Source organism: Accipiter gentilis, chromosome 28 (genome assembly GCF_929443795.1).
Source record: "Accipiter gentilis chromosome 28, bAccGen1.1, whole genome shotgun sequence".
Lineage (NCBI taxonomy): Eukaryota > Metazoa > Chordata > Aves > Accipitriformes > Accipitridae > Astur > Astur gentilis.
This window is the reverse complement of record NC_064907.1, coordinates 18,719,292-18,741,804: the sequence shown is the minus strand read 5'-3', so window position 1 is coordinate 18,741,804 and position 22,513 is coordinate 18,719,292. Positions and strand designations below refer to the sequence as shown.

The following is a 22,513-nucleotide window of genomic DNA, read 5'->3' as shown; positions in this document are numbered from 1 at the left end:
AAAAATCTTTATTACAAATTGTCTTATTTATGCCCATACGATCCATAATGTAGCTCTGACTATGTGCAGCTTTTTCTTTATTTAATAGCATCACACGATAATGCCGTGGAACTAGCAAACTTCATGATCCACAGTGGAAAGAGCCCTCTTTCTTTCCTCTCATCTCAAGGCACTTAGTAAGTATCTGCAACTACACAGAAAAATGTCCTCTCTGAAGCATCTCTTGCTGCACAACTTTAGTGGTTAATTGTGCTGCTGGATGGACATATATAATCATATAGATATTTTGGTTGGGACTTCGCAAATCTGCTTGTGAGCTATGGATGTGGAATTATATCACTGCATCTCCCAGGTACCTTAAGAGAATTTTTTTCAGAGCCTTTCAAGGACTTCGTCTCAAATTATTGATTTTGTTTCAGGACTCTGAAGTCCTTTGATAAAACTTCTGGCTCTAACTTTCTCATTTGCCATTCATTAACCTAATTTGAAATCCTCCTATAGGAAGACCATTAGAAGCCCACCAGCCCTTGCACTGAATTTTGTGAAGGCCTTGAAATAAAGTGAAAACAACACCATACACTGAGAAGCCAAAGAAGCAACAAGCATTGACAATTGTCTTTCAAAGGGACTAACATGTTGCTCCCTATCTAATCTTAGTTTTAGAACAAAACCAGCACCACACCTTTCTTAAGGCTGTAAAAATTTTGAAATTATTTTTCTTTGCTTGCAAGAAAATCCACAAGACTGGAAGTAGAAATGCAAGCATTACGCCTTTGGTGGATACTCAGAAAATCTCAATGAGAGTAATAAGAGCACAGTACTCCTGCAGATCTTCTTTTCTGATACTTACATTCCTGTGATGACCGATGACGGAAAGTGAATCTTAAATGGCAACGACTGACTTCTTCTATTGCAATGGACACCTGCACATGACAATACACAAGGAAAAAATGCAGCACCAGCATTCTCTATCTCCAGTCAATTTACAGGACATTGTTACTGATGTGCCTACTGATTTTAAATTAGTTTGTTTTCTACACAAAGGAAGCAAGACTGTAAATTACACACTCCTACCTTTACAGTTTCATACCAGCAAGGTTGCTTGACTTGATAATAAACAACAGACTTATATTCTGAGACACCTTCATAACCGGCACCAGGATGGATAGCTTTCTTTGGACAAAAAGACAAGGGGAGGGGGGGAAAGAAAAGGTAAGGTCTAGAATGAAAGCAAGAAGTATCTTGGGTCAGAAATTTTCAGAGCAAGTAACTGTCAGAGTTACTCAAGGTCTATGCTTCACAGTCAAGGGAACTCAATACATGTCACCTCTTCCAAAGTTTTACAGAATCCTCAAAAATTTGCTCACATCCCTTATTAATTAAAAAAAATATCACTGAGTATTCAAATTTGGTCACTGGGATCACCTATAATATCTTTTGTTCATTATCACACAGTTCTTACATACAGTTGATACATAAGATCCTATGGACCACAGCTACCATCTAGCAAACACAGCAGCCTTGTGACCTCCTGCAGAGGACATCATACCTCTTGGAGATTTCCATCTTCATCATGTACAGACATGGTGACTTCTACATTCTTGGGAGTCTTCTTCTTCCCTTTGTCAAATTCCCCTTGTATCAGGGTGACATAGATATCATTTCGAACATCACCTAAAATTCATAGCGCTTAATGAGTTGTCTTTCTCATACAGACAGTTTTACAGGTTAACATTTAACATCCTTGGGTACCAGGTTATCCTTCTCGTCTTCTTAGCCTTTACTGATGCCACCTAATTAATGACACCCAACATCACACCATTTCATCTTCATCTCAAATTATACAAAATCTTTTAAAATGTACCATTCTCCTTTTTATAAACCTCTGCCTTTATGTAACTTTTAAAATGTAATGAGCTCTATAAGGCTAAATCCACTTTGAATGAATTAAATAGAGCAGAGTCAAACATATGCAACAAAAATGTCTCTTTGAATAAACAGAAGTTTTCTTCCAAAAAGTACACACACTATCATTTTTCAGTATAAGAAAGGAAGCTTATGTTTTCACTTCTTTGACAAAAAATAAATGATCAGCTGGGAATTTCAAGAAAAATGAAAGCAAGTTTTCAGACAGCTTTAAAATAAATCTGTTCGTAGCAGAAATTCTAGAATTTCAACCACCTCTTTCACTCCATGGAAGTATAGATGCATATGGGACCTACCAGGAAGGATTATCTCAGGGAATCCCATTTTGCGAGCCACAGCAGTTGATCTGTCTACAAGGTGGGAAAAATCCTTTTGAACCTGTGCTAGATCACCAGGAAGCAGTTTCAGGGAGACCCAAAGACCTAAGAAAAAAAAAAGGTAACACTCCTTTACTGAAAAAAAAGTATGAAAACATGAAATTTAAGGCTATGCTTAACAGAAGACTGTTTCTTCATGTGATCTCCATGCAACAATGCTTTAAATATCCCAAGCTGGTTCTCACTTGCCCAGTTCTCTATCTCCCTAATGCTGAATAAGACCTTACTGGGCAAGTAGATTCTCTGAAGTAAAATACAAACCTTTCTGAGGTGAATCCACCAGTGTATTTGAGTAAAGGCCAGACACACAAGCAGGAGCAGAAGAATCCTGAATAATGCAGTTTAAACCCAAAGCCATTTAGACTACGCAACCAGCCATGTTCACTTAAAAATATTTTAAAATATGTTAAAAATATCACATTACTAGCAAATGAGTCATCGCCTAGAGAAGCTCTTGTTTTGATCTTTTTTTTAGCTCCCAATGTGCTGGGTCGCAGCCATTACAAAGACCATACATTTGGCTCAGAGAAGGTAGCAAACTCCAATAAGCCTTGATCTCTGGACTTTCACAAGCCATTTATTTTCCTTTGTAAGCAAGAGGAACCCTTCCCCACACCAGGTTTTTACATTAGCTTCTCACTCAACTGCTGTACCTTGCCCTTTATGATTCACTTCCTTTGCAGCGATGACTTTGTTGAAGACAGAAGTGAGGGGCTCATTTTCTCCAATCACATGGGAAGTTATCAGTGGGGACATGATTAGCTGTCGCTGTCTGATGTATGTTTCCATGGCAATCCTGAGAAGAACAACAATAGAGACTAGGTACCAGACAAACATCAAACGTGCTCTGCAAGAAGAGGGCTGGCCAACAGCTGACTGCTTTCCAAAGATATATTTTTCTTTAAAGGATTCCATGGGAATTTTTTTTAAATTCTTCACCTGCACAAACCCAATGGAAGTACATTTAAACTCTCATACCAGGAAACACATCACAGTGCTAGCTCAGGCTTAGGATAAGTAACACTGACCTAAAGCCTCCATGACTACCTACATTTGTATCATACTGAAATAGCAGCCTTCAGGACAACCATAAACATAGCCAGCTGTACTTTGTTCTTGTTTTCCACCCACAGACTGCCTTGCAGACCTGTGAGAACAAGTCCAGCTATTGGCTACCACGCAGGAACAGCTCAGTACATAGAGCCTTGCACTCCCATCAGATGAGCTGAGCCCTATCTTCAGATGTGCCTCAGAGCTGTCCCTAAGAGACTATGTAGATTAACTAGTGATAAGTTAACATAACTAATGACTGCTGTGAGATCTCACAAGTGATGAATCTATCCCTAGTCACAAACACGTCTGTCAAGCTTTGGATCTTGAACCTGACTTCACTGCTATACCCACACCATCAATAATGAACCAAAGTGTATAGAAAACGATGTCTTCACTGGCTCCCCATCCTTGTAGATGCATCCAGATTTGGATCTAAATTCAGCCTCATTAGAACAGAAGAAAAATGTTAAAAAAAAAAAAAAGAAAGATAGCAGACTAACATTATTCTGCAAAGGAAGAGACATCCTTCTTAAAAACCCACACAATCTCCCCTGAAAATACCTTGTAATAATATATGGCTACACCAAATTGATCGCTGTTTTTAGGACTGTAACAACATGGCTGAGTTTACCCAAACAAGCTTCATTTTAGTTACTGTAACGTGCTGAGAAAGTGAGCAATCAGAGAGCAGGCAGAACACACAAGTCTAACTAGCAATACAGAAATGCAAAACACACTAGGTTTGACTTTATTCCCCAGAAAGAGGGACAAATCCCTTTTTTATTGTCCTCCGACTCACCTTTACAAGGTAATCTGGAAATTAAGAGGCAGACAATACAGAGGGTACCGCACAATAGTGACAAGGAGGACTTGTGTTCTCTATGCTCAGGTGTTTCTGAAAACCTTGCCTCTCAACCCCCTAATAGTTTTGAGGGTCACATCCCCCAGACCCCACAACATGATTTTGCACTGTACTCTTCTTTCTTACCTCAGATGATATGGGTACCTAGTAATTTGAGCTGCGTTGCCAAAACTCCTTAAGCAATTTAGCCTATCATACAGACATATAAATCAAGGGGAACGAAGGCTTCAGAGGGCTGACAAAAATCTTTTCCTTCAAAGAGCTGACTAGTGCCATAAGCTAATCTATTTGTAGAGACCTTGGTACACTGCCAGGCTCCCATACAAATCTGTCCTTCTCCAAAGGACAACTGCTTTAAACAAGCCAGATGTGATGAACTCTAAAGACCAGTACTTACTGCTGAAACGGAATAAAATGTTGCTTTTCCTCATCGTCCACCTTTCCATGTATGATATCAGTTATGTCCATCACTGCAACAACACAAGTTCATCACATAGGTTTGCCAAGTTGCTAAAGAATACAGAGGGAGCTTTCCCTATCAGAATGGAAACAACAGTTGCTTATTTTGGGCCAATGCCACTCATGACAGCAATAGAGAGCACCACTGCCTTCTCAACTTTTTAAAAAGCACCTTTTCATTGATGCATAAGTCAGTCTATGGTAGTGAATGTGAATATAGTCTCTGATAAAAAACAGATGGGACTCAAGCACTTCAAGGCAAAGAAATTACACTTAGATTTCAAATGCTGATTATTTTGAAATTTTCTTCCACCACAAATTTCCAGCAAGTCTTTTCACAAGAGATCACGGGAATTGAACAGGAACTGGATGTCTCATTCACCAAGGCTCCTTTAAGAACTCCAGTGTCATCCCATTAGTCATGAGGAGCAAATCCCTCTTTGACAAAGATCTGAAAAGTCTACTGTACTGAAGGCAGTGTGTTATCTTTCTAGGGGGTGACAAAACAAAAAGTGAACAGTAGTAACAGTATCTTATCTTCATATACAACTTTTATTAAAAGATCTATGCAGCTCAGTATCAACATCTCCACTTTGAAGCCAGAGATGGTGATGGTAAGAGGTTAGCAAGTTTTGCTGACATAAGCATATACTTCCCAATTCCTTAGCCCACTGCCCCAGCCACTGGGCCATGCTATTTTCTCCATTGATTGAATTTGTCATACCTGCCACACCAAAGGGCCTCCGGAGTCCACAGGTATGTTTCTTCCCATCTTTCAGCTCCATATGCCCCACCCTCACAATCTGACACACCAAGCTGATTTTCGGCCTGATCAAGTCAGAACTGCTTAAATCCTAGAAATTATTTAAAACAGGTATATCAATTTGCTTTATGAATGGAAGAGAAGAGGACAGAGAAAGACTTTTCTGTTAGATTGTACACACATATATAAAGAAATTATTACTTTTTTTAAAAAGTAAACCCAGTATCCTTTGAGCCCTAGGAAAAAGAAAACATACCATAAAAACACTAGCAATTTCCACACAGCAATTTCTAAACATCCCATTACTGTTTGATAACAAATCCCAGCAACAGTACTGAAAGGAGAGTAAGTGGCGTTAATTGCCAAAATACTAGATCCTGATGACAAGGCAGTTAGTTTGTGCCACCTTTGCCACTTGTCAGAAATTATTCCATTCATGTGCAATTCTTCCATTAACAACTTGTTGCAAAGAAGAAGAGTAGGATCAGCAAAGCTATGAACAACAAACAAGTATGATCTTAAGCCTAGGTTTTTCGGTACAGTTAGGCTCCAACAGAGATGTGCCTAATAGGATTTTCAGAAATGCATGGGTAAGCAACACCCACTGACAGTACTATTGCAAAATAACGCACCTTTACTACTGCTTTGATTTGACATATTAAAAAAAAAAATTTTCAGAAGCATTCCTCTGAGGCTGCCTGTAAGATTTTAAGTGTCCACGATAACGCCCCAAAATGCCATGTGACCCCCCTCTGCTGGGTGGGGAGAGGGGAGGGGAAAGGGAAAGAACCCAAAACTTCAATGTTTGCAGTGTAGGAGAAGCATTTCTGGGACATAAATGCAATAACTTACAGTAAAGACTGCTTGAAGGTTATTTAGTTTCTCAATTTCTTTAGGCATCCCATTACTGCCCCAACGAACCAGGTAATTTTCACTGCAAATAAAGGAATAAAAAAGATATTAAATAAATCAACACCTAACATTCCCATTACCTGGGCAAAAGCTCAAAACTATTTTGATCTTTTAAGAATATTTGAAAAATTGTGCTAAAATCTTCTATACCAAAGTGATTCTGAAGTGACCCATTTCAGTGAAGGCAGGCACGATGTGAATGGGTACTCTCAGTTACTTCCCTATATAACTGACGGCATGTCCACACCTGATAACTTCAATGATGGAGACAGAGGGTGCCTGACATGTACATGCTTCCTTGATAAAGTTCTTCATATCTTCTCCTACCAGTACAAGATGCCCAACCCTTAGATGTGAACTCATACTGACTTGACAGCAAATGTCACACATATACATGATTTACCAGGAAGCAATTAATCAAATGCATCAAGCCTAGTGACAACAGTAGGGAAATTTAAGAACGTAAAGAGACAATCTGGGATTTTGACTACTGTGTCACAGAAATGTCCAGCTTTAAGAAGGGGAGCGCATGGGGTCAGAACCTTGACTTCCTAACTTATCTGAAATTAAATAACCCCCTTCCAAATCACCACTGGGGCAGCAACCAACAGAACTGAAAAACTTATCTGCTGGCTCTTACTTTCTAACCTATACTGGCTTCTTTAGAACGACCACTGTGATGACTAAACTGCTTATGAACCTACAAAAAAACCTACCTGATGAATTTGGAGAGATCAGGATCGTAAAGGCTCATTAACAGCTCTGCATCTTCTCCAATATTGCAGACAAAATTCTTGAAGTTTACATATAGGCTATACGTATGTGTTGTGTTGAATATTGGCTGCCCTCGGAGGTCCAAATTCTGTTGCAGGGACTGCAAAGAAGAGTACTCCCATTAAAAACAACACAGAAGAATTTAGTTCTGCTGCCAAAGTAGCACAATATCCTTAAGAAGAATGTACAAATACAGTAGGTACTAGTTACTTGAAGAGAAAAAAGCCAGCAACGAGATGTACCTTCTCCTCCTGGATTCGTTCCTCAATCCTTTTGGATGCAGTTTCATGGGACTTGAAGAGAGAGATTGTGCTGGTTTCATCTGGGTCCAAGATGTTCCCATTGTCATCTCGTACAACCAGGTCCAAACCTAGGATCCTGAGTAGCATGCAAGTCACAAGGACGAAAGAAGCAACACCATATTTAAAAGCAAAGGTGACTGAAAGAGCACAAACCACAAAAGAGACTGTGGACTGCACTAGGCAGCCAACGCACACCAACTCCATTCCTTCTAATAATCACATTGTTGGTTTTCCTGTCCCAAAATACTTCTATTCCTCACCCTTCATTTTCCCATTAAAGGGAAAAATAATTAGTCAGATGACTTAATTCTAAGATTACATCATCTTTGTTCTCACTTAAAGGTTTGTGTTGGTTTTTTTTTTTAAAAGGTATGTGTATCTATCAGGCTTATAGATTATGGCTAATTATTATTCTTTGCCATAAGCTTTCTTCATAATAGACTTATTTGACCTGAATCAAGTCTGACAGGCAGATAAATGAGTTCTGGAGACAATCCCTGTTCTGTACAAATGAGTGAAAGGTGGAGGTTTGGTGGCCTATAGAATCGTATTACTCAGTTGCTGATAAAGCAGTTTTGTTCATAACCAGCATCCAAATCCCGCTAGCCAGGCACAAATTGTCCTCCATAGGAAATATGATCATGCGCCAGCATTTCTGCAGAATTAAGACAGGTGAGGTTTTCTGCCAAGTCAAAGAGATTGCTGGCATATGAAGAACCAACTGCTACACGCCCACCTGCCAGGCTAGTCACATTCTGATGGGAACTGAAAGCTGTAATTATCCCCTTTCCAAGGAAAAATGTAAAGTCTAACTCAGTGTTCCCCTTGTGTGGTCATTTACACCATTTTGTATTAATAGCCATCTAGAGCCTTTACTGGGATTTGGGATTCCTCCCTGCCTTCAAGACATAGTTTGGAGCTTACCTGTTGCCATAGTCAATCTTAGCAGTGACTTTCTTCTTGAGCTCAGCTAGCTCATCTTTGGGAAGGGTCCCAGACAGTATCTGCGACCGCCATTCTATCAGGCTGTAAGTCATTTGTTGGACATGCCGAAACTGTGTTGTCTTGTTATCCTACAGGAAAAAGGGATCAATTTTAAGCTAGTGATAGCCTGAAAACAATGAGCTCAGTAACCTTTCCAAAATGTACTCAACTGAGTCTACCATACAACTTGTATTTAACTAAAAATATCTGAGAAACTGGCACCACGTGACACTACAAGATTAGACCCATGGAACAAATTCCCCAGTACTTTGCACTGCCAATGTTTAAGTGTCTCAAGATTCGGGGTCTTCACCATTTCCTCAGGACGTTATTTCAGAAAAACCTCACAGACAAAAAATAGACTTCTTGTGTTTTCCAGCACTTTAACTGCTGAGTGCTTTTTATATAAAGGACAGAGAGATGATGTTAAATGATCGTAACTGTGTTCCAGCAGATTGAGAGAGCAATGCCAACCTAATATGCAAAGGCTCTTTCTCTTTACCTCTACCACTCTCAGAATGTGTGACATTGGACAAGTAATTTTTTATGCAGGTTTCCCATTTGTTCTTCTTATTTAGATTGTAAGACTCTGGGGCAAACATTTCATTTGCTTTTAGAAGTCTAAAGGAGATACCAACACATAACTAGTAATGACAGATGACCAACACTGAAGCCCACATAGGCTTTTTCTCACATCCGTTCCTCCTACAGCTTTCACCAGCCTTAAGAACTCTTCAGCCTCTTTGTTACATATAAAAGGCCCCTTGTCACCAGAATACAACACTAACAACATGAACAACATGGTTAATTGGAATCTCCGCCCTCACCGCTGTTTACAGTGTTAGGAATTATTTTTTAAAGCCAGAACACTAAGCAAATTGAATCCATGGACTCATTTCTATGGCTGCCTGCTCTCTTGTCCTGTCTCATCATACACCCAAAATCCATTACATTAAAAAAAGAATAGCAACAAAATGCAGTGATAGTGATATCTGGGATACACTGCTTTCCTGCCAGTATGCATATTATATTTCAAGGTTCATATTCTACCCACTGTTAACTCACGCATGGATTGTCATGTCCATGTCTGACCTCCAGACAAGAGTTTCATGGAAACCAGAGTAGCTCTGTGGAAACACGATAATGTCTCTGGCTGGTGTCTATCAGCAAATAAGGCTGAAGATTATCTGCTCGTCAGAGCACTCATTTTTGTTTACATTTGTCCAGAACTTAATGCAACACAGTCTTGACTCATCCCATGCTTTTAAGGACTACCCCAGCAGTAGTTGCTCAGAACCTACCATGCAAGAGGTTGTCCAAAAATGCAATAAAAATATCGTGTCGGGATTCCCAGACACTGCCTCCACTATCTAGCCAGCTACTCCCTCCAGTTTGCTGCAGTCATTGCATTTTCATCTTTTGCTATGAATGCAGCAACTGTAATTATAAAGCACTGACTGAACAGGACATCAAAACCTGCTTTGTGAAGAGTTTCCTCTTGCCACTTCTACTGTTATCTTTAATTAATGAAAATACTTCTCATGCTATTTACTGGTTCCACCCTAATAAAATTAGTCACGCACCTATACAGCTCCTTCCTGTAGTTTCAGGCTCCAAGGCTGATGCTGTAATTTCAAAGTGGATAGCTATGTGGCAACCTACCATATTTGTAGCAATATATGCTTAGATAAGTAATTAAGCCTTTAAAAGTGTCAGCCATACCATTTATACCATTAGAAAGGGAACCCAGGCCTCATCCTCTTTACCACTGCATACTGAGCCAGTTACTAGCATGATCCTGGCTTGCACTGAGTGTCAAGTGCAGCTCATTTGCAGAGGGAAGTGCCACAAATCAAAGGACATGAAACTTTAATCTACTGGGACAACTTTTATGGTTATGCAGCTCCAAAATGACTGTCAAGAGGTTTTTGACTACATCTCACCCAACAGCTAGCCGGAATTGCCCAGTGGTATATTGCTGGTACATTCAGGCAGCAGCTGACTAGCGTCAGTTCTCTGTATGAAAGCTGTTAATGTTTAACTATGAACCCCAACTGCTCCCACACAGCAGAAAGAGAGACTCATTTCAATTATTCCCCCATTCTGGTCTCTGCAAAGAACATGAATGATATAAACCACTTGTAATTTTCCCCCTAAGAACAGAAATCTAAAGGGATTTATAAATAGCCATCTTCCTTTTGATTGGGGTGAATGTGAAGGGGCTGACAGAGGCTAGATGAGTCTTTTAGTTCCTGTAGGGAAGATACTAGAGACATACTTAGTCAACAAAGAAAAAAAGTGTGTTCTTAACTTGTGTAAAAATAATTGCAAAGAAAAGACAACTTGTCTTAGCTTTCAGGGAAATACAGAGCAGATCTCAACTTGACAGCTAAAGCTAAGTTATCTCTACAGCTGTTTACATTAGCTAACTCCTATTAACTAAATGAAGTTAAAAACTCTCACCCATTTTTATATTTTTTTTTGCAGTGGAGGTATAGCCACTGGTGCAACGGTTGCTGAAACACACAGAAATTAAAGTAGTGAAATGAAGTGCTGCCAAAGAAAAAAATCCCCTGTATTCCCTTTTTCTCCTCAAATACCTCTTTTCCTCATTTAGCTTTTTTTTTTTTTTTTTTTTTTTAATAAACACACTGCAGGGGAAAATAAAATAAACTCAAATCCATTTCAAACCACAGCATTTTCCAAGACTATTTTAAGACTTATATTGGTTAAGCATAGGAACATGAAAGGTTTCTGCTCTTAAGAAAAATAGATTCTGAGGCTGGGATCCTAAAGTTATTCAGAAAAAAAAAAAGCCAAGAACAAAACTCTCTTTTCACACAGTAATAACGTCACATATAGCTTCTCATTAAATTAAGAGGGTGGAACAAATTCTTGTGGTTTCGTGGCACACAGACAAAACGTACTTGTGGCCTAGTGAAATTTTCAATAGGAAAGCTTGCTGTGGGTAAACTGAATGGTTAGAGCTAATTTAAAACTATTCTCTCATCTTAATTAAAGTCTCAGAGCACATACTATGCAGGCTGAACTCTCTAATAACTGAAAAAAAAAATCAAGTTTGACTCTCTTTAATGTGCTTTAATAATCACCTTCAAAAGAAGGCAATTCGTTGTGAATTCCAGTTGTGTTTCTTTGAGCAAAAATGCACCTACCTCAGCAAACCCACCAAATTCATGCATTACCTTGGCTTCTGATTTTTCTGAGGTGACTATCATATGGTCAGGTTTCTAAATAGATTTAGAAGATGAGAGGTCTTTCCCCCACCCTACTGAGAACTAAATATATTATGTGACTTCTGACAAGTCAAATCTTCCCCCATCACACACGGCCCTAAATCTGTTCCCATTCCTTGACTATCTTGCCTATTTGAGCTGTAGGCACGCTGGGGCGAGGATCAATCATTCTATTAAGTACCTACAATACTTCTAGAAAAACAGAGTTCACACTTGCTAAAAATTCTGTTAAAACAATATCATGGCTTCTCGCATAACTTTCTTGCACAACAGATATCTCGCCTCCATACAGGACAGACACACGACAGGCAAAACAGGAACTCTTATTTTACTAGTGAACTGTGACTCACACACACAGCCCCAGCCAGCTGACATGACACTGAGTGACTTGTGCCAGTGAGTGCTTCATCAGTGCTGTGTCATCACACAATTATTCAAATACAGTGAACACTGTAGCGCAGACCAAACCACAGTTCTGTCTGTGATCACACATCCCGTTCAGTGGAGAGCAGAACATTTTTAGCCTCTCTTAAGACCAATTTTACAATAATGATAGTTTTACAATTCTGCATGACGTTCTATTCAAAGTCTTCGAATGCCCTGCAAAAAGCCCAGTCTCATCTCATATGAGGTCATGTAATAAAATACCAAGCACTGAAGAAAACTTACCACATATAACTTGTGCCAGATAACTGCCCACTCCCTCAGGGTAGAAGTGAGTTCTTGTCCAAGGGGCAATTCACTTGGAATCACTGTTTCATGTTGTCTAGAAAAAAAAGGAGAAAACAGAAAAAAAAGAGATTGAAACTTACTAGCAAAACATCCTTTTTTGATAAAAACATAAATCAAAATTTCAGAGGGCTTGATATTCACACAATTCACTCACACACAATACCAAGATTCTTCAGGTGCTCAATTGGTTCTCCAACACATACATACACATTCATTACCCATTTTTAATGCAAACACATTTCAAGCTTCTTTCAGTCTTGTTCTTCTCAATGGATCCATTCCAGAAACATGCTAAATAGACAGAAATTAAGTTTGGAAGAATCACCACTTGCAACGGTAACTTGGCCACAGTTATCAAAAAAAAAAAAAAAGTACTTTCTAAAGTCTGTTCCTTTGCAACTGCTGTTTTCCTCTCACTATAATGATCACAGAATCAGCTCTAAGAATCAAATGAGGAGTCGTTTCCTCAAATGTTTTCCAAGACAGGAAGGAATCCACACTCCTGCTGGCTACTTGGCTACGAGCAGGAGTGTGTTATGAGTTGCAAGAGTCCCTAGAGGAGCTAAATGTAGCTTGGTTGACCTGACTCACTAGTAACTTGTCTAGCAGAGCTTTCTTATTTTTGCAAATAATATTCTCTTGCACCTATGCCTACAACTGCTTTTGTATGTACAATGCTCTGAAAAAAAAGAAGTTATGCAGCTCAGAAATCTACCACATGTGCTATGCCCTGCTGCACACACGGACCAGTAGCATTCATTACAACCACCACTACTTAAGTTGTTTGTTTTTAATTGAAATAGCATTCCATTGTTTTTACATCTCAGGAAGCGCCAACCTACCCCCGGTCCTTCACGATTGCCTCTTTTAAATGGATATATGTTTCTGGGAAAATGCCCTGAAAATCAATACAGAAATAAAATAAATAAACCACACCATAGGATATGACATGATAAAAATGCATTCAACAGAAAGCAGGGGAAAGGGGTAACAGCATGATCAGCAGAACAGTAACTGTGACTGATGTTTACTCTTTACCTATACCAGATATGTGTTAGGTCCACCAGCCCGAGTATCACAGGAAGAAAGATGGTAAGGAGCATCAGTTTGCATGCTTGAACACTGTATTTTATATTAGCACCTCAGAGAAGTCAATTCCTTGTTTCACTGTAATGACACTCATCTTCCTGTATGAAATGTAAACTCTTGCAAACTATCAGTCATGCTCATTTGCCCTTGCTACGAAATACTCTTGGAGCAATTTGTCAAGTTGCCCTGGACCTGTGGTTCTCTAGAAAAGCTCACAACACATGACAGCATTTGTAGAAATTCACCAGTCCCAAGTCTCCTTTATTTAAAAGAAACCTTCTAGGAGTGCTGCAATCCTTTTCTATTTCCTTTTCATTCCCCTTTACGCCTGAAAAATGGAGACTGTGAAAGATGTTACCACATGAGAGGTGCCAGGATTGCAAAGGGAAACCAGATTTCCATCCAGTTTTCAGCCTGGTTTCACAAACCTCTGGAGGTTTGGCTCCATTACATGCATGCATAATTTTGGAATATTTTCCAAGTCAAATCAAAACTCTAATCTAACCACTACATATAACTAATGCTGGATGCGTACAGGTCCAAGACCATAATAATAAAGCAATAAGCTAGTGTATGAAGATATGCAACAGTCAATTTTGCTAGTTCAAACTACATTACACATGCTTACAATGGAGGAGTACCCAGTTAATGGTTCTGACACATTAGCTCAAGGGCATTTATTTCTATCACTAAGGAAAAGGACATAGTGATCAGGAGACCTGCACAGTATTAAGACAAGAAATACAGCAGAAGCATAGCAGATTACAGCACCGGATGGGGTCTGGCAAGGTGTGAAATGAAAATCAGAGTCACTGAAAAGTGAAGTCATACCTTCTTAGATTTATTTCGGAGTGTGTATCCTCGGTACCAGCCTGTCAAAGGGAAACAAATTTTTTTTTTTTTCCTGTCTACAGCAATTAAATACACATTTGTCATTCTCACCACGTTTCTACAACATGAATCTATTGATCTTGCTCACTTGAGATCTACTGTTTCGAAGACACTTCTGCTCTTTTTGTAGGAGGCTTGGCTCCTAAGAGTAGAGTAGAAGGGTGTCTCTTCCTACCATGAACTGACACCCTCACTTCTACTCTGGAGATCCATTTGGGTTGTACTGATAGGGCTCAATGGAAAAGCAGGCCACTCCATGCTATACATTTTGAAAGTGACAATCCTTGTTCCATAAACCTTGCAAGTTATATACACAGCACTGAACTACTGCTATGATCATTTGACAGATGAGGCAGACACACAGACATGCACACAGAACTACCAGCCCAAGGTCATGTAGCATGTATCCGACAAAGAGAAATATTCAAGTGTCCCAAGATCAATTCCATTCCACTCCTTTAAAATTTTCTTTTCTATGAAGTACATTTTCATCCAAATAGTCTTATAGTTTCACATTGTATAGGTTCTTTATTTTCTTCTGTGACTCGGGCTAATGCCTTCCTTCAAAGGAAAGCTGAAAGAGAATGTTTTATTAGGTAAGACAAAAAAAAAAAACCCACCCACCCTGAACTGCTTGCCCATGTACAGATATTGTTTCCCGATATTATCTTGACAAGATCTAGTAAAGTGTAAGATACAAAGTAGTAACTGTGGTTCCCAAGACTCAGAAGCATATGTCACTTTCAGACGTACATTTCTTCTCACTCCAGCACCTGAGATTTATTTTGATTTCAAGGTCAATGAAATGCAAGCGTATGAAAAAACTGCTGTATTTGTTATGTTCTCAAGTGAGCCTTCCTTAATGAGCAGACAGGAGAGAAGAAAAGCTGTGGGCAAGTCACTCCCCCTCTTCTTTCACCACCTCCAAACTGTGAGACAAAGGGTTTTTTCTCTCCACCCTCACCTTCATCATTTGTCTTGGCTATGTAAGAGCTATGCATGATCAAGCACTCTTTCCACTGGGTGCCTGTTCCTTGCCATAAGCAACAGTTTCTCTCACCTTCAGTCCTCCTGAAGTTACTCTACTGGAAATAACAAACTAAACATTTTAGAAGAAGAATCTGCTCCATTTTAAATGCTGATGTGCAAACAATGTCACTTGTGTTGCTCTGGGATAGGATGCAAACTTGCTCTTTCTCACTGACTCTTAGCCACTAAAAACATCGTTCCAAATGTGAAGACTCTCTGCGACCCCAACTCTCAATTAACCATGCTCCTAGAGCACCGTTTTTTGACTCTTCTCCTAAGGTTCTACTTGCATTGAAACTGAAAACACTGACCCTACCTCTTAGCAAACATGAAGGATATAGATTATGGTCTATAATGCACGAATGATGTTCAGAGCTATCAAGACAGACAACACTGATCCAAGACAGTTATGTTCAGCTGACTGGCAGAGGGAGCTGCATCAAGGCAGCAAAGGGACTTAAGGGAATAATGAGGCAAGGAAGAGAGGAGGTGAGGGTGGTTTTTTGGGTGGGGTTTTGGGGGGGTTTGTTTCTTTTTGTTTTTTTCCTCCATATATTTATATATTTAGCAAAGAAGGTTCTATATAGAACCATGGATCTGAGACCCCTCGACCATTTTGGCCTGTTCAGGACACTGGTTGGGAGAGGCCCTTGGGAGACAGTCCTGAAGGGCAAAGGGGTCCAGGAAGGCTGGACATTCTTCAAGAAGGAAATCTTAAAGGCTCAGGACTAGGCTGTTCCCATGCACAGCAAGACGAACCACCGAGGAAGACAATGGGCCTGGCTGAACAGGAAGCTTTTGCTGGGACTCAGGGAAAAAAGGAGAGTTTATAATCTTTGGAAGAAAGGGCAGGCAACTCAGGAAGAGTACAGGGATCTTGTTAGATCATACACAGAGGAAAGTAGAAAGGCAAAAGCTCAGCTAGAACTAAATCTGGCCACTATCATAAGAGACAACAAAAAATGTTTTTACAAATATGTTAACAATAAAGAGAGCTAAGGAGAATATCTATCCTTTATTGGATGTAGAGGGGAACATTGCCACCAAAGATAAGGAAAAGGCTGAGGTACTTAACGCCTTCTTTACCTCAGTCTTTAACAGCAAGACCAGTTATGCTCAGGGTACTCAGCCCCTGAACTGGAAGACAGGGATGGAGAGCAGAATATACCCCCCATAATCCAGGAGGAAATAGTTAATGACCTGCTATGCTGTCTGGACACTCACAAGCCTATGGGACCAGATGGGATCAAAAGTATTGAGGGAGCTGGCAGAGGAGCTTGCCAAGCCATTCTCCATCATTTGTCAGCAATCCTGGTCAACAGGGGAGGTCCCAGACGACTGGAGGCTGGCCAGCGTGATGTCCATTTACAAGAAGGGTCAGAGGGAGGATCTGGGGAACTACAGGCCTGTCAGCCTGACCTTGGTACAAGGGAAGATTACAGAGCGGTTCATCTTGAGGGAGCTCATGTGGCATGTGGAGGATGACCAGGGCATCAGGCCCAGCCAGCATGGGTTCATGAAAAGCAGGTCCTGCTTGACCAACCTGATCTCCTTCTATGACCAGCTGACCCACCAAGTGGATGATGGGAAGGCTGTGGATGTTGTCTACCTGGTCTTCAGCAAGGCCTTTGACCCTGTCTCTCATGGCATACTCCTTGAGAAGCTGGCGGCTCATGGCTTAGACAAGTGTACTCTTCGCTGGGTGAAAAACTGGCCGGCTGGACGAGCCCAGAGGGTTGTGGTGAATGGAGTTAAATCCAGTTGGCAGCAGGTCACAAGTGGTGTTCCCCAGGGCTCAGTATTGGGGCCAGTTCCATTTAATATCTTTATCAATTATCAGAACGAGGGGATCGAGCGGACCCCCAGCAAGTTCACAGATGATGCCAAGTTGAGAGGGAGGGTTGATCTGCTTGAGGGTAGGAAGGCTCTACAGAGAGATCCGGACAGGCTGGATTGATGGGCTGAGGCCAATTGTATGAGGTTCAACAATGCTGAGTGCCGGGTCCTGCGCTTCGGTCACAACAACCCCATGCAGAGCTACAGGCTTGGGGAAGAGTGGCTGGAAAGCTGCCCAGCAGAAAAAGACCTGCGGGTGCTGGTTGACAGCTGGCTGAATATGAGCCAGCGGTGTGCCCAGGTGGCCAAGAAGGCCAAGAGCATCCTGGCTTGTATCAGAAATAGTGTGGCCAGCAGGACTAGGGAAGTGATTTTCCCCTTGTACTCGGCACTGGTGAGGCCACACCTCGAGTCCTGTGTTCAGTTTTGGGCCCCTCACTGCAGGAAAGACATGGAGGTGCTGGAGTGTGTCCAGAGAAGAGCAACCGAGCTGGCGAGGGGCCTGGAGCACAAGTCTTACGAGGAGCAGCTGAGGGAGCTGGGGTTGTTTAGTCTGGAGAAGAGGAGGCCGAGGGGAGACCTGATCGCTCCCTACAACTACCTGAAAGGAGGGTGTAGTGAGGTGGGTGCTGGTCCCTTCGGTCAAGTAAATAGCGATAGGACGAGAGGAAATGGCCTCAAGTTGCGGCAGAGGAGGTTTAGATCGGATATTAGGAAAAATTTCTTTACTGAAAGGGTTGTCAGGCATTGGAACAAGCTGCCCAGGGAAGTGGTAGAGTGACCATCCCTGGAGGTATTCAAAAAGTGCGTAAACAAGGCACTTCAGAACATGGTTTAGTGGGCATGGTTGACAGTTGGACTCAATGATCTCAAAGGTTTTTTCCAACTTAAAGTATTCTATGATTCTATAAATTATAGCTTAGGGTGGGGCTTTTTTGTTTTGTTGGTTTTTTTTTGAGGGGGGAGGGTTGTGTTTGTTTGGGTTTTGTTTGTTTTCAAGCACAGTTTTGTCCCCTTTCTCTAGCAATAAGAAGGTAAATCAGCTTGACCACATAAACCCCAATATTCCAGTAGTGAGTTAGGAGGAAAGAAGATATTCCATTCCTTCCACAGGATGAAGATAAGATTATACATTGATCATGGACCAATGGATAAAGTACTGGATTAGGGATGAGAAGATTTAGGTTCTATTTTTATCTAAGTTGTAATTAATTGAATGGTCAAGTAGAAGTTATTTAGGGTGCGATACAAAGCTCATGGAACTTAAGAATATTTTTCCAGTGATTTCAATTCCATTTGACACAGTCCCTCAGCCCTTCTACACCACCACTTCCTCATATTTAAAATGGCTTCTTGGCATTAACCACATTCCTGTAAAATACTTTGCAATCACTGCATAAAAGCATGTTGTATATTATTACGCAAAACTATTTCAGCAAGTATCCCATGCAGTTTTTTCAGAATTCTGCTCCAATTTTCAATAATCTTATCCATCATTTTAAAAGGAACAAAAGCTTTTGGCAGTGGTCAATTGATTACTTGATTTCTTCTTAAAGAAAACCAAAATCTGCCTCAAGCTTCAGAGGAATGATAAGACTAATTAAGTGTTTCTCTTGAGTACTTTTCCCAAGCAGAGATGTGCTAAATGGAGAAGGGCTTTTCAGTTGAAGATGACATGGCAAGTTTCAGCTACTACAACACTCTTTCAAACTGAAGTCTGATTAAGACCACAAGGATAGCAGACTTGCAAAGAAAGGTCATAAAGTTTTGGTTTTGTTTTTGTTGTTTTTAAATAGAACACAGGTCCCCAGTTGTACCTTTCATTAAATGGATTTTATGCAATATATCAAAGATCAGAAAATCTAAGAAAAATTATTCAACTTACAATAGTTTAGACAACAAAAAGTTATACACAGCAATCCCAGGTCACATGCTTAACCACAAGGTCTTTGTTCCTCTTCCACTGTAGTGTACTGTTGCTCAGTACCACAACGTACACCACTGCACTGTACTGAAATAAAACAAGGAATTGCTTCCTTTACCTACAAGGGTCAGAGGAAGGATAAAAGACTGAAAATAGGAACAAATTCAATACAAACTTATTTTCATCAGGAGAAGAAACTGATCAGAATCATGGTATGTGGGCACACGTTCCTTCTACCCACGATTTGGCTATTTCCCACAGCTTGCAACTGCAGATTAGAAAAGATTTCCCTAAACAGAAATTTATCCTCCCCAGCTCACTGCTCAAGGTCAGATTCCCAGAGAGTAAGTAAATCCTGCACTGAAGCAACATTCAAATTACTGGATGCAGCAAGGTTCCTTCTCTTCTTGGATTTTGCAGCATATGTCCAGTCTTGACAATATTTGGCAAACAACAGGATAAGCATGCACTGCTTACCTTATTATCAAGTGGAAAAAGTAATTTTGTACAAAGACCTTATGGTCTTCTGCAACCAGACAGCCAACCAGAGAAAGGAGGAAAAAAATACCTTGCTTTGCAGTTTACAAGAGTGTATGATGTCCAAGACACCTAAACTAACAAAACTGCACTTTGCAGAGGGTATATGTGTATTTGTTTTAAAGGGAAGGTAAGTCTAAGAAAACTGGTATCCTCCAGATCTTCATGTATAATAAATACACCATGGTGTTTCAAAGCACGCTTGAAGCCCAACTAAGACATTTCAAAAGTTATTTAAAATCAGTCTCAAAGTAAAACACTGAATGTGCAAATTTAAACCCTATCTACAGGGCAAACCCCACTTACACCTGCACCTAATGGCAGATCGACAAAGATGCAGTATGCCACAATCTTCATTTTCCTGGACTGAAGGAAACGCTGCACAGTCTAGACTATGGAGTTATACAGCCCAATAGCAAACAGCTCTCAGGTTGTCCCTGTACGGATTTGAGCTGCATCGGACATCAGCAAATTAGAGCTTGTACTAGAAATATTTGAAACCTTTAGTTCAAACTGCTCAGTCTGCGTTTTCAGTTCTGATAACCTTCACTCACAATGCAAGCCTAACTGTGTAGTTGTAACTGAGACTTATAAACATCAGGCAAAGCATCTGTTTAGAAAGCTTTACCAACAGAAGTGCAATGCCAGAGTCTCACCCCAAACTGGGCCAACTTTCCAAGGACTTCCAGTCTTTGCAACAAGCCTCTAATTCCTGATAGCATGCACTAGCATAAATGAGCAGGGATTTTGCAATTTAAAGGTACTTTCTCTCATTGTGAGGCCATTAGGCAGTACAACAGCAGCACCTGACTGCAGGCACTCCACCTTAAGAGTTTGAGAGACACTACAGTCTCTGGCAAAGCCACATAACTGTAACCTTCATGTACCATGGAGGCCTGCACCAAAATGCATCCATACCTTCTAGCTTGCACTTTAATTCACTTTAGTGCTCTTTGCTTCTCACACACCTCCCCTAGTAGCTCAGCTGTATCAGTGTTATGTCTCAAAGCTATTCAGCCTGTTGAGAATCAGATAATGTTTATTGTTAACAGCAAAACCCAGTGCAAGCTTCAACCTTGCTGCTTCACTGTCAAGGAACAAACTGTGCACTTCAATTCTTATAGACAGAGCAGAGCCAGCCAAAACCCCAGATGCACAATATAAAGAGCTTTCAAGTGAAGGCTGTTTGATACACAGCCAGCCTTTGCTGAACATGGCTGAGGAATGAGTACCTGCTGACTTCAACCAGGAGGAAAAAAGAGGCATGTTCTAGATGACTGACAGAGCAGGAAAACTGGGCTGCAACAGCCCTGAGAACCTTCTGGTAACTCACAAAAGATGCTTCTGTGCATCCTGAGGTAGGGAACAATAGCAAGGAGCAAGATTTTCCAAGTGGCTATTACCATTACCTGACAGCCTCTGGACAATCCTGAAAAACTCCGCCTTAAACCCCTAAAGAATATTACCAATAGCCTAAGGAACACCCTCAGCTGGGAGCTGCAGGGATAACTTACACTGGCTGAAAAAAGGTTTTCACAAGGCATCCCTGAGCCTTTTTTCTTGCAAAACCAACACCCTGGTTAAATGGAACCTTTTTCTAAATTGAGTTGTGTATCCAGATAAGAACAGTGATTAGTGGAACAAAACCCCACTTTTATCAGACTGGAGTTGTATTTGTAATCATACATCATTAGCATAAGAAAAAAAACAGAAAAGCTTCTAGTGAGAACACTAATTCTCAAAAACACAACCCGCATATCTGGAAACAGCTGAAAGCTGACGTCACAAAAGAAAGAAAAATAGATACAATAAGACATGAGAATTTCCTCCCAAGCAGACAGAACACCAGAATTTGGTATTTTTAAGATGAATTTATGGGAAATAAGACCAGACCCACAGAGAAGTTACCATCTTGGAGACAATTTGCATATTTTCCTTTAGATTCACAAATGTCTGGCCTGAATTTTTCACTGGTCTTTCCAGAAAAGTTTTTAGTTTTACTGCAGTAATTCCTAGGTGCCTCAGTCACAAATTAAGATGCCACATTGGTGGCTCAGCATATGAAAACAATGAAAACACATTCACTTTCCCAAACGATTTACAATCAATCTTTTCACACTGAAGTTCCAGACTGGGACATGTCAGGTAAAAAACAAGGATGCCATTTGGGTACTCATTGCCTATTCTTGACTGTCTCTCTGTTAAACAGCTGATTATAGACCAAGTACTAGGATTAAACAGTGATGTGGCTTAAAAAAAAAAAAAAAAAAAAAGGAAGAAATACCCTAACATTTTGGGAAGTACAAGATGCATCTTCATGAGGGCAATTTTCATCCCTGACACTCCCCCTTCCTTGTGTTTTTTGCAAAACCAGTTCAAAAATTAGTATTATTACACAGGGATTTTCTTCCTTTTCTCCCTCTTCTCCCTCTCTCTCTACCCCCCTGCCACACTCACCACTATCACACACATCAGTGTACAAACACACATCAGCAACATAATCTGCTTTGACATGTAGGAACTGGCTGGCTGTTTCCAGTGTCAAGGTCAAAGAGAAGTGGAAAGAGAACAATTGGCTAAGAACAAATTGCTAAACACACAGCTTGGTGCTCCCAGCAGAGATACTAAAGAGTTTTTGTATATTGAGTCTTTTTCAGACTGATGCTGCTTGTGAAAATTATTGAGTTTATATTTTGGGAAGAATCTTTAAATTTTGGAGAGCCTTCCAAATGAAGTAGTGACTAGTACATTCTTTAAAATAATTAAATGGCTGTGTTCCATTCCTGATATTGAAATCTTCATTAAACAG

The 22,513-nt window shown here is 40.4% G+C and overlaps 1 protein-coding gene across 3 annotated transcripts in view; it reads right to left on the bottom strand.

Annotated features, from left to right (window-relative positions):
• Positions 1–22,513, bottom strand: part of DOCK5 (dedicator of cytokinesis 5) — a 331,080-nt gene that overhangs the window by 289,943 nt on the left and 18,624 nt on the right. For all 3 annotated transcript variants that reach the window (XM_049831223.1, XM_049831226.1, XM_049831224.1), the window contains exons 3-16: positions 14,319–14,359; positions 13,241–13,296; positions 12,336–12,432; positions 8,353–8,501; positions 7,369–7,504; positions 7,069–7,226; positions 6,293–6,374; positions 5,402–5,531; positions 4,616–4,688; positions 2,957–3,099; positions 2,223–2,348; positions 1,550–1,674; positions 1,075–1,173; positions 851–923 (exon numbers count right to left, since the gene is read on the bottom strand). In XM_049831223.1, the coding sequence (XP_049687180.1) occupies positions 851–923; positions 1,075–1,173; positions 1,550–1,674; positions 2,223–2,348; positions 2,957–3,099; positions 4,616–4,688; positions 5,402–5,531; positions 6,293–6,374; positions 7,069–7,226; positions 7,369–7,504; positions 8,353–8,501; positions 12,336–12,432; positions 13,241–13,296; positions 14,319–14,359 (1,488 nt within the window). The remainder of the gene's footprint in view (positions 1–850; positions 924–1,074; positions 1,174–1,549; positions 1,675–2,222; positions 2,349–2,956; positions 3,100–4,615; positions 4,689–5,401; positions 5,532–6,292; positions 6,375–7,068; positions 7,227–7,368; positions 7,505–8,352; positions 8,502–12,335; positions 12,433–13,240; positions 13,297–14,318; positions 14,360–22,513) is intronic.